Here is a 13,381-nt window from a genome sequence, read left to right as displayed (position 1 = left end):
CAGTGTATTGTAAAAAGTTATATGTGTATATGTCTCTTTGTGTGAATATAAAAGACAATATAAAAGTCCTTCCCAATTAGATTTCATCCAAAGCTTACTTTATATACTATATAATATTTATGTACTGGGAAGAATCTAAGTTTGCCATCAGTGACAGTTGCATTTGTGAATATTTCTTTGTGGTCATAGATGTGTCCATATTAAATGCAGCAGGATCATTGAAATGAAAGTATTTATGAGCTTTGTAATTACAGTAACCTACTGTTGAAAAGAGTTGTATTTTCTCTGTGATCTCAAGAGGCCCATAGGAGCGTCATAAATATTTCATTAATATCTAATGAAAAACCAAAAACAGGATTGTTTTTCCATGATTTCTGACTAAAACAAGAGCAGGTACATCATCACCCCTGGCCACAATGGTGTTGATGTTGCCTGACAAATCCATCTTAGCTTCTTCCAAAATTACAAGTGTTGTCATAGAGAAGAGACTGTAGCAGTAAATAACGAATAGGTATATTTAGAAAACTATAGAACAACTTCAACTTATAAAGGAAGAGATATAGAGGTACACACAAGCATTGTATAGTCTTATACAGATGCATATACATATGTATGGATATGTAAGTAGGGTTATAGATATCTATGTATATGCATGAATGTATTTATATTTGTGTATAAGTTAATCTGTATATGTGTGTCTGCTTATATATATGTACTCACACAATGTCTTTATATATATATATATATATTTAAATTTGCACTTTTCTTCAGGGATTGAAGTAAGAAAAGGAAGAAAAGGGGAAAACAAAATTACAAAGTACACAACAGAAAAGGAATGAAAAAACTACAAGAGTAAAGAAAAGATGTTCATCTCTGAATAATTGTCATACATATTATATAGGGTTTTTTCATAAGAAAATGTATTGCTTTATATTATAAATCCTTTCTCATGTTCAATTGTGTACATGGCAAAGTGTTCTTCTTTTCCTATTTTTGGATTTTATTGTTAAATAATAAAGAAAAATGTATTTACTAACTTTATTCTATAAAAAAATTATCTGATCATATGAGTAAAGTTTTTATGTGATCTATAAAATATCAATGCTATTCTAAACAAAAGGCAAATATATTTACATACGTATATAATCAAATAAATACACAAACATATGAGACATAAAATAGAATTAAAAATCCCTATTTACAAAATAAAATTAAAATACACTCAAATAAGAATACTTGCAACAAGAGTGTAAAAAAATAGAAAACTAGTGGGAGTAAAATATTTTCTAAATCTTTGTATTTCTGTAACAACTAAGGATTAATGAAGATCACCTTATTGTTAGGAAATATGCAGAATCTGCTTTTGAATTCCTGTTTTATAACAGAAACTTTTCTCTTCATTCCCAGGTCACTTTGGATCTGAATATCATTCTGACCCAGAAAATAAGGAATGCAGTCTAGCAATGATATCCTCTGCATTTTACATATGTTTCAGATTATAATTGGAATCTTTGGGAATGGTTTACTCCTTTTCTTGTATGGCTTTAATTTTGTCACTGGTAAAAGGATAAGACTAATAGATACGATTTTTGTTAATTTGTTCCTTTCCCATATTGTAATGATTCTTTTCAGGGGAATACCGATTGCAATTTTGTTTGTAACCAGGAAATTTTCCTGAGTGACACTGAATGCAAAATCATTGTTTATCTGCTGAGAGTGGCCCGAGGAGTTTCACTTTGCAATACTTGCCTCCTGAGTGTCTTCCAGGCCATCACCATCAGTTCTCACAATCCCAATTGGGCCAAGCTCAAAGCCAATGTTCCAAAATACATTGTTCCATCATGTGTCTTCATGTGGGTACTCAATTTGTTGGTAGATGTAGTTGTGCCTCTACATGTGATTGGGCCTGGGAACAACACATTCAGTCATCTTAAGAAGAACAAAGGATACTGTTTAAAAGACTGGCATGCTGTAATAACCTCTAACCTTGTTATGTGGAAGACACTTTATGATGTGGTATTTCTGCGATTCATGGCCATTTCCAGTGGCTACATGGTGCTTGTTTTGTTCAGACACAAATGGCAAGTCCAACATCTTCATAGCACTAGTGTCAACCCTATTGCCACCCCAGAAACCAGAGCCACTAAAGTAATCCTGTTGCTCATGATTACATTTGTATACTTTAATTCAGTTAGTTCTATTTTTGTTATTGTAATGGAAAAATCTAAAGATACAAGCCAGTGGACTATACATATGTCTGCATTTTTTACTTCATTTTACTCAACAGTAAGTCCTTTTGTTTTAATCAGTAGTGATTCACAGATCCTCAGCTATTGTAATACTTTCAAAAGAATAAAAAATTCTCATCCTCATTCATTAAAACCTCAGAACAAATATATTTAAATTATGAAATTTGAAAGAAGAAAATAAATTCAAAAATCTCACTTTGAAAGCTTTATTTGTGAAAGAAAACACTGGAGTAAAAGAGAAATTTCTCTTCATCAGAACATGAGTATTTTGCTTTTTCAGATGTCTGGTTCTGTCCACCAAACCAATAATTTTTTTTTCCAAAGCAAAAAGAGTAATGATAAATGATGGTTGGTACAAATTCCAAATTGTGTTTCCATCCTTCATGGAAAACATCTTGTAATGTCACCAATTTCAATACACATAAATGTCAAGAACCAATGATAAAAGAGGTTAGGATCTGCACAGGTTTAACCAAATATGCGATAAAAATTTTTAAAAGTTATTTTTCATTACTAGAAAATCATAGGCCTTAGCACTGTGTCTCTGTTCTCTAGATTTAATCAATAAGTTTTCATTTTCCTAATCCTTTTTTTTCTTACAGTAATGAGATTTTTTTCTTATTTTATTTTTTTGTTATAGCTTTTTATTTACAAGTTATATGCATGAGTAATTTTATAACATTGACAATTGTGAAACCTGTTGTTCCAATTTTTTCCCCTCCTTCCCCCATCCCCTCCCCCAGATGGCAGGTTGATCAATACATGTTAAATATGTTAAAGTATAAATTAAATACAATATAAGTATACATGTTCAAACAGTTATTTTGGTGTTCAAAAAGAATCAGACTTTGAAAGAGTGTACAATTAGCCTGTGAAGGAAATCAAAAATGCAGGTGGACAAAAATAGAAGGATTGACAATTCTATGTAATGTTTCATAGTCATCTCCTAGAGTTCTTTTACTGGGTGTAGCTGGTTCAATTCAAGCAATGATATTTTAAATAAGTTTTTCCTTTTTCCTCAAATATATCTCAATTCTTCAGACATTTTTAGAGAGGGAAATGAGAAATGGAGTTTAAGCACACACACACACACACACACACACACACACACACACAGAAAGACAGAGAGGCAGAGAGAGAGAAAGAGAGAAAAAGACAGAGAGACAGAGAGTCAGAGACAGAGATTGAGAGAGAGACAGAGAAAGAGAGAGAGACACAGAGAGAGACAGAGACAGACATAGAGACAGGGACAGAGAAAGAGATAGACAGATAGAAAGACACAGAGACAGAGAGTAGAGAGAGATAGAGACAGCCAGACAGACAGACAGACTTATAGATAGACAAAGACAGAGACAGAGAGAAAGAAAGAATACTTTGAAAAGTATTGATATTAGAAACAGTATGGCTGTTCATTTGCTTGGTAGAATGAGAATAATTAGTTTTGACTCTGAGATTCAAGATCCAATTTCTGGTCACACAACGTAGATTTTGGTATTTGTGTCTACTGTGAGTACTGAGTCTACAATAAGTCCTTTATATTCTGTTTATTTTTAATTTTTTTGAAAAATTATATAGAGAACAGGACCAATCAAAATCTGAGGTTCCAGCCAAATCTAAATAGTTCTTTTATGCACCCAATGTTAAGTTTTGAAGAAAGAGGGAGTAGCATTCGTAGTTTCAGAGTGAGTGAACCACAATTGCCTTCATTCCTTAGGGAGGAGAGAGTCTCTTCCAAAATAAGAACTAGAACTGACAGAATGAGAACAGTGACCATGCCTTTCTCTACATCCTTCAATCCTAGAATCACAGAAAATTTACAAACTGAAAGAGCTACTTATGAAAACCACAGGGAAAGAAAGAAAAGCAATAACTTTTGAAAATAAAGTCTAAAACTTGAGGCAGTAATACCCCTTCATTACCTCTTCCAACAGGTGAAGAAAGTCAAATTTTGAATGAAATTCAAAGTTATATAAGTAAGAAAAGTGAGCAAACCATCATAATATAATCTTACCAAAAATGTGTTATGGTGACAAGAAAGCTCAAAACAAGTAAAGCAATCACAAAGAAAATGGATTTCTGATATTTCATGAAGTGATGCATAATTCCTAGAAAGTTAAAAGTAGTATAAATGAGAAATTCATCTTGTAAAAGAAAACAGTATGAGTATGATTTTAGAAACTGTTGGAATCTTTACAAAGTGTTAAGAAATTGGAGTTGATAGAGACAATAATTATCTAATTTGGCATGGTTCAATATGATTGATTTGATCTTAGAAAGAGATATTTTGGGCCAGAACTTGAAACAAGGTACTAAGTACAATTGATGGAAACAATGCTTGTGTTCATACCTTTAGAGAGCTCATAAGTATCTAAGTACTCAATGGAGTTCACACGTTTGGGAGAATTCAGGGTTTACAAAGAGATATCTGAATTCACACCTCCCTTAGGGCCAGAGAGCATGATGGGAGATATCCCACAATCCCACTCTCGGAGAAGTAGCATAAATACAGCTCCAATAAATTACTTGAGAGAGTTTACTTCAGAGTTTTCTTGGGAGCTCAAGGGAGTTTTCTTAGGAACATTGACTTGGGTCGGAGAGGACCACTCTGGGAGGAAGCCCACAAGCCCTATCTTTGAGGCAAAAGAGATTCATTGTATCTTCTACCTTGGTGCTGGCTAGAGTCAGAAGGACAAACCTTTGGAGACATTCAGGCAGAGCTCTTGGACCCAAGTGGAGAGATAGGCCTCTGGGCTAACCAGGCTATATTGAAGGACACAATAAAAGATCTGAACTCTTTTATCACCTGGCTGTGTTTTGGAAAAAGAACATCACAAGAAACCAGCTTTTTTTTTAATTAATAGCTTTTTATTTACAAGTTATATGCATGAGTAATTTTACAGCATTGATAATTGCCAAACCTTTTGTTCCACCTATAACCAGTAGATGTTAAATATATTAAAGTATAAATTAAATACAAAATAAGTATACATGACCAAACCATTATTTTGCTGTACAAAAAGAATTGGGCTTTGAAATATTGTACAATTAGCCTGTGAAGGAAATCCAAAATGCAGGTGGGCAAAAATATAGGGATTGGAAATTCAATGTAATGGTTTTTAGTCATCTCCCAGAGTTCTTTCGCTGGGTGTAGCTAGTTCAGTTCATTACTGCTCCATTGGAACTTATTTGGTTCATCTCATTGCTGAAGATGGCTAGGTCCATCAGAATGGATCATCATATAATATTTTGTTGAAGCATATAATTATCTCCTGGCCCTGCTCGTTTCACTCAGCATCAGTTCTGCTGGTCATTTCTTACACAACAATAATATTCCATAATATTCATATACCACAATTTATTCAGCCCTTCTATAATTGATGGGCATCTACTCAGTTTCCAGTTTCTGGCCACTACAAAGAGGGTTGCCACAAACAGTCTTGTACATACAGGCCCCTTTCCCTTCTTTAAGATCTCTTTGGGATGTAAGCCCAGTAGTAACACTGCTGGATCAAAGGGTATGCACAGTTTGATAACATTTTGAGCATAGCTCCAAATTGCTCTCCAGAATGGCTGGATGTATTCACAATTCCACCAAAATGTGTTAGTGTCTCTGTTTTCCCACATCCCCTCCAACATTCTGCATTCTCTTTCCTTGTCATTCTAGCCAGTCTGACAGGTGTGTAATGACATCTTAGAGTTGTCTTAGTTTGCATTTCTCTGATTAATAATGCTTTGGAGCATCTTTTCATATGGCTAGAAATAGTTTCAATTTCTTCTTTTGAGAATTATCTGTTCATATGCTTTGACCATTCATCAACTGGAAAATGGCTTGATTTCTTATAAATTAGAGTCAATTCTCTATATATTTTGGAAATGAGGTCTTTATTATAACCTTTGACTGTAAAAATGTTTTCCCAGTTTATTGCTTCCCTTCTAATCTTGTCTGCATTAGTTTTGTTTGTACAAAAACTTTTCAATTTGATAAAATCAAAATTTTTGATTTTGTGATCAGGTCTTCTCTTTAGTTCTTTTTTGGTCATAAATTCCTTCGTCTTCCACAGGTCTGAGAGGTAAACTATCCTATGTTCCTCTAATTTATTTATAATCTCATTCTTTATGCCTAGGTCATGAACCCATTTGACGTTATTGTGGTGTATGGTGTTAATTGTCAGTCGATGACTTGTTTCTGCCATACTAGTTTCCAATTTTCCCAGCAATTTTTGTCAAACAGTAGGTTCTTATCCCCCAAATTGGAGATGTCTGGGTTTGTCAAACACTAGATTGCTATAGTTATTGACTGTTTTGTCCTTTGAACCTAACCTATTCTATCGATCAACTAATCTATTCCTTAGCCAATACCAAATGATTTTGGTAACCGCTGCTTTATAATATAATTTTAGATCTGGTACAGCTAGGCCACCTTCATTTGATTTTTTTTTTATTAATGCCCTTGAAATTCTTGACCTTTTGTTTTTCCATATGAACTTTGTTGTTATTTTTTTAGGTCATTAAAATAGTTTTTTTGGGGAGTCTGATTGGTATAGCACTAAACAAATAGATTAGTTTAGGTAGTATTGCCATCTTTATTGTATTTGCTCGCCCTATCCAAGAGCATTTAATATTTTTTCCAATTGGTTAGATCAGACTTAATTTATGTGGAAAGTGCTTTGTAGTTTTGCCCATAAAGTTTCTGATTTTCCCTTGGCAGATAGATTCCTAAGTATTTTATACTATCAGTAGTTACTTTAAAAGGAATTTCTCTTTGTAACTGACTGCTGGATTTTGTTAGTGATATTTAAGAATGCTGATGAGTTATGTGGGTTTATTTTGTATCCTGCAATTTTGCTAAAGGTGTGGATTATTTCAAATAACTTTTTAGTAGAATCTCTAGGGTTCTCCAAGTATACCATCATATCATCAGCAAAGAGTGATAATTTGATTTCCTCATTGCCTATTCTAATTCCTTTAATCTCTTTCTCAACTCTTATTGCCAAAGCTAGCATTTCTAAGACAATATTGAATAGTAATGGTGATAGGGGGCAATCTTGTTTGATTCCTGATCTTACTAGGAATGCTTGCAGTTTTTCTCTATTATAAATGATGCTTACTGATGGTTTTAAATAGATGCTACTTATTATTTTAAGGAACAGTCCATTTATTCCTTTATTCTCAAGTGCTTTTAATAGGAATGAATGTTGGATTTTATCAAATGCTTTTTTTGCATCTATTGAGATATTCATATGGTTTTTGTTAATTTGGTTGTTAATATGGTCAATTATACTGATACTGTTTCCTAATATTGAAGCAGCCCTGCATTCCTGGTATAAATCCTACTTGATCATAGTGGATTATCCTGGGGATAATTTTCTGTAGTCTTTTTGCTAATATCTTATTTAAGATTTTAGCATCAACTAATATCTTATTTAAGATTTTAGCATCAATATTCATTAGGGAGATTGGTCTATAATTTGCTTTCTCTGTTTTCAACCTACCTGCTTTAGGTATCAGTACCATGTCTGTGTCATAAAAGGAATTTGATAGAACTCCTTCATTCTCTATTTTATCGAATAATTTATATAGCATTGGGGCAATTGTTCTTTAAATGTTTGGTAGAATTCACATGTAAATCTATCTGGTCTTAGGGATTTTTTCTTAGGGAATTGATTAATACTTTGTTCTATTTCTTTTTCTGAAATGGGACTATTCAAGCAATTTACTTCCTCCTCTGTTAGTCTGGGAAGTCTATATTTTTGGAGGTAGTCATCCATTTCACTTAGGTTATCAAATTTATTGGCATAAAGTTGAGCAAAATAACTCCTTATTATTTCTCTAATTTCCTCTTCATTGGTGGAAAGTTCTCCCTTTTCATTTTTAAGACTACTAATTTCATTTTCCTCCCTCCTTTTTCTAATCAGATTTACCAAAGACATCTATTTTATTGGTTTTTTCATACAACCAACTCTTACTTTTATTTATTAGTTCAATAGTTTTTTTTTACTTTCAATATTATTACTTTCTTCTTTTAATTTTAGAATTTCAAATTTAATATTTGATTGGGGGTTTTTAATTTGGTCTTTTTCTAGCGTTTTTAGTTGCAAGCCTAATTCATTGATCTTCACTTTCTCTATTTTATTCAAGTAAGCCTCTAAGGATATAAAATTTCCTCTTATTAGTGCTTTGGCCACATTCCACAAATTTTGGTATGGTGTCTCATCATTGTCATTATCTTGAGTGAAATTATTAATTGTTTCTATAATTTGCTGTTTCACCCATTCATTCTTTAAGATGAGATTATTTAGTTTGCAATTACTTTTTGATCTATTTACCTCTAACTTTTTGTTGAATGTAGTTTCTATTGAATGGTGATCTGAAAAGAAAGCATTTACTATTGCTGTCTTCCTGCATTTAATTTGGAGGTTTTTATGTCCTAATATATGGTCAATTTTTGAATAGGTTCCATGAACTGCTAAGAAAATATATTCCTTTCTTTCTCCCTTCAGTTTTCTCCAGAGATCTATCATACCTAATTTTTCTAATAGTCTATTTACCTCTTTGATTTCTTTCTTATTTGTTTTGTGGTTTGATTTGTCTAATTCTGAGAGTGCAATATTGAGATCTCCCACTATTACAGTTTAGCTGTCTCTTCTTGCAACTCTTAACTTCTCCTTTAGGAAGTTAGATGTTATACCACTTGATGCATATATGTTTAGTATTGACATTACTTTGTTGTCTATGCTACCCTTTAGCAAGATAGAGTTTCTTACCTTATCTCTTTTGATTAGGTCAATTTTTGCTTTTGCTTGATATGAGATAAGGATGGCTACCCCTGCTTTTTTTTACTTCACCTGAAGGATATAGATTCTGCTCCAGCCTTTACCTTTACTCTGTATATATCTCCTTGCTTTAAATGTGTTGCCTGTAAACAACATATTGTAGAGTTCTGACTTTGGATCCAGTCTGCTATCTGCTTTATGCAGAGAGGGGGAGGACTATTGCGTGAATCTTACTCTCATCAGAGTTGGCTCAAAGAGAAAATAATTGACATACTTGTTTTACAGAAAATCTTCTCCCACCTCATTAAAAAGAGGGAGAGGAAAAGGGAAAAGGAAAAGAGTAATAAGGGAAGGGTACAAGAAAGGGGAAGAGATTCAAAGGGGGAGGAAGGGATCCTAAAGAGGATGAGCGGCGTGATACTAGTGGGGCACATAAGTTTAAAACTGGGAAAGACGGTTGGGGGGCAAGTAAAAGAAAAGCATAATCTGGGGATAATAAGATGGCAGGAAATAAAGAATTAGTCATTTTAACCATAAATGTGAATGGGATGAACTCTCCCATAAAGTGTGGGAAAACAGGGACTTTAATACATTGTTGGTGGAATTGTGAATACATCCAACCATTCTGGAGAGCAATTTGGAACTATGCTCAAAAAGTTATCAAACCGTGCATAGCCTTTGATCCAGCAGTGTTTCTACTAGGCTTATACCCCAAAGAGATACTAAAGAACGAAAAGGGACCTCTTTGTGCCAAAATGTTTGTGGCAGCCCTGTTTGTAGTGGCTAGAAGCTGGAAAATGAATGGATGCCCATCAATTGGAGAATGGTTGGGTAAATTGTGGTATATAAATGTTATGCAATATTATTTTTCTGTAAGAAATGACCAGTAGGATGAATACAGAGAGGCTTGGAGAGACTTACATGAAGTAATGCTACGTGAAATGAACAGAACCAGGAGATCATTATATACTTCAACAACGATACTATATGAGGATGTATTCTGATGGAAGTGGATTTCTTTGACAAAGGGATCTAACTCAGTTTCAATTGATCAATGATGTACAGAAGCATCTACACCCAAAGAAAGAACACTGGGAAATGAGTGTAAACTGTGTACATTTTTGCTTTTCTTCTTGGGTTATTTTTACCTTCTGAATCCAATTCTTTCTGTGCATCAAGAGAACTGTTCAGTTCTGCACACATCTATTGTATCTAGGATATACTGTGACATATTTAACATGTATAGGACTGCTTGCCATCTAGGGGAGGGGGTGGAGGGAGGGAGGGGAAAAGTTGGAATAGAAGTGAGTGCAAGGGATAATGTTGTAAAAAATTGCCCAGGTATGGGTTCTGTCAATAAAATGTTATAATTTAAAAAAAGAGAGATGCAGAGGCACAAACAAGTATTGTAGTCTTATATCGATTCATCTATTTATCTATCTATCTATTGGTATATGATTAGAGATGTCTATATATATGCATGTATATGTATATTTATATGTGATATATGTGTGTGTGTTTGCACATATATTCACATGCATGCATATGCATTTGACAAACAATATACATATATATTTTAAATTGTAGTTTTCTTTGGGGGAAGAAGGAGGAAGGGGAAGAAATGTGAAAAAAAAAGTAAAACAGTACATAGTGGGAAAAAAAACCTATGAGATGCAAAGAAAAGATGGTCAGCTCTGAACACAATGTGCAGTATATATTATAAAGGCTTTCAACATAAGGAAACTCATTGCTTTATGTTTTGAATCTTTTCTTATGTTTTTTGTGCACATGGCAAAGTTTGTTTTCTTTTTCTACTTTGCATTTAAATTGTAAATAATAAATATAAAGTGAAATGTATTTAACTTTTTTTTTGTAAGAACAGATATGATCCTATCAGTCTTCAGTTTTTAGCTGCTATATATAATATCAATGCCATTCAAAAATGAGGCTTATATATTTATGCAGGCAATCAAATATATAAACAAATAAACACATAAGATATAAAACAGAATTAAAATCCCTATTCACAAATAAAACCATTTATTTATTAATTTTTTTATTATAATAACTTTTTATTGACAAAACACATGCCAGGGTAATTTTTTATAACATTATCTCTTGCACTCACTTCTGTTCCGATTTTTCCCCTCTCTCCATTTACCCCCTCCCCTAGATGGCAAGCAGTCCTATATATGTTGAATATGTCATAGTATATCCTTGATACAATATATGTGTGCAGAACCAAACAGTTTTCTTGTTGCACAAGGAGAATTGGATTCAGAAGGTAAAAATAACCCGCGAAGAAAAACAAAAATGCAAACAGTTTACATTCTCTTCCCAGTGTTTTTTCTTTGGGTGTAGCTGCTTTTATAATGCTGTATTTCTGTAACAACTAAAAAATACTGAAACTTGTGTCATTGACAAGATATGTGCAGTTCGGTTTTTGAATTTCTGGTTTTATAACAAATACCTCTCTCTTCCTTCCCAGATAACTTTGGATCTAAATACAGATTGTGTCCAAGAGAATACGGAATGCAAAGTAACAATGATATCCTCTGCATTTTACATATATTTCAGATTATAATTGGAGTCTTTGAGAATGGTTTATTCCATTGCCTGTTTGGCTATAATTTCCTCACTGGTCACAGGATAAAACCCATTGATACGTTTTTTGTTAATTTGTTCCTTTCTCATCTTGAAATGATTCTTTTTGAGGCGTTCCAATTGCAATCCAAGTTTGTATCCAGAAAATTTTCCTGAGCGACACTGAATGCAAAATCATTATTTCTCTTCAAAGAGTGTCCTAAGTACTTTTACTTTGCAATACCTGCCTCCTGAGTGTCTTTTAGGCCATCACCATTAGTTCCAATAGCCCCAAAAGGGAATTGCTGAAAGCCAAAGCACCACAGTACCATGTTCCATCCTGTGTCTTCATGTGGTTATTCAATTTGTTGGTAGATGTGTTTGTGCTTCTGCATGTGACTGGTCTTAGGAATGACACAGTCAATAACCTTAAGAACAACCTAGGATATTTTTCTATAGACTGTTTCTATTTCAAAAGCACTTATCTGGAAGATACTTTATGATGTGGTACTTTGGGGATTCATGGCCATTGCCAGTGGCTACATAGTGTTTGTTTGGTCCAGACACCACTGGCAGGTGTAACACCTTCATAGCACTTACCTCAACACTATTGCCACTGCAGAAACCAGAGTTACTAAAGTCATCCTTTTCCTCATGGTTATCTTTGTATGCTTTTATTCATTTAGTTCTATCTTCCTAATTCTAATGGAAAATTTTAAAGATACAAGTCAGTGGGTTATACATATCCCTATATTTTTGACTTCATTTTACTCTACAATCAGTCCTTTTGTTTTAATCAATAGTCATTCACAATTCCTCAACTGCTGTAATATTTTCAAAAGGATAAAACCTTATCTTCACACATTACAAACTCATAACAAACCCATTTGAACTATGAATTTTCAAAGCAAAAGATAAACAAATTTTTATCCAGAAAAATGATTTTAATATGTATGTATATATTCTATAGGATACTGTAATACTATGTGATATACAATTATGTATAATATAAATTATCACCAGTTACAATAATATCTAATATCTGGCATCTTTATCGCACTTAAAGGTTCTCAAAATGTTCTACACATATTATTTTCTTAGAGCTTTTTGGAACAATAACTTTTTTTATTTTTAAAATTCATGAAAAGGTAGTTTTGAACATTTATAGTTTTAAAATCTTGTGTTCCAAACCTTCTTTTAGAAGAGAAGTAATCCAATTTATGTGAAACATATGCAATTCTTCTATGCACATATACAAAATTATCTAGCTGCACAAAATCAGATCAAAAGGAAAAAAAAGAGAAGAAAAAACAAAATGCCAGCAAAAACCACAAAAAGTAAAAATACTATGTGATGATCCACACCCAGTCCCCACAGGACTGTTTCTGGATTCCGATGACTCATCACAAGACAATTGGAAGAGACTTGAATCACCTTGTAGCTGGAAAAAGCCACATCTATTAGAATTGAAATAATCTTTGCTGTATATACAATGTTTTCTTGGTTTTACTCACTTCAATTAGCACCAGTTCAGGTAAGTGTTTCCAGGTTTCTCAGAAATCATCCTTCTGATAGTTTCTCAGAGAATAATAATATTCCATAACATTCGTGTGTCATAACTTATTCATCCATTTCCCAATAGATCAACATCTACTCAGTTTCCAGTTCCATTAACACCATTAACAAAAAGAGTACTCTCACACCAGAACAGGTGCTTTATGTCAAAGGAAATCCAGAAACTTGAAAAAGAGCAAAACAATCTCTGCTGGAGCAGAC

The 13,381-nt window shown here is 33.2% G+C and overlaps 1 protein-coding gene across 1 annotated transcript; it reads left to right on the top strand.

Annotated features, from left to right (window-relative positions):
• Positions 1 to 1,413: 1,413 nt before the first annotated feature.
• On the top strand, positions 1,414 to 2,403 carry LOC100927805 (vomeronasal type-1 receptor 4-like). The gene is given in 2 exon segments (XM_012553057.2): positions 1,414 to 1,649; positions 1,652 to 2,403. Coding segments are annotated over 2 exon segments (951 nt in total). The 5' UTR covers positions 1,414 to 1,450.
• The last annotated feature ends 10,978 nt before the right edge of the window (positions 2,404 to 13,381 follow it).

Source organism: Sarcophilus harrisii, chromosome 6, assembly GCF_902635505.1.
Source record: "Sarcophilus harrisii chromosome 6, mSarHar1.11, whole genome shotgun sequence".
Taxonomy (NCBI): domain Eukaryota; kingdom Metazoa; phylum Chordata; class Mammalia; order Dasyuromorphia; family Dasyuridae; genus Sarcophilus; species Sarcophilus harrisii.
Note: the sequence above shows the minus strand (reverse complement) of the source record. Positions and strands in the feature narration are given on the sequence as shown.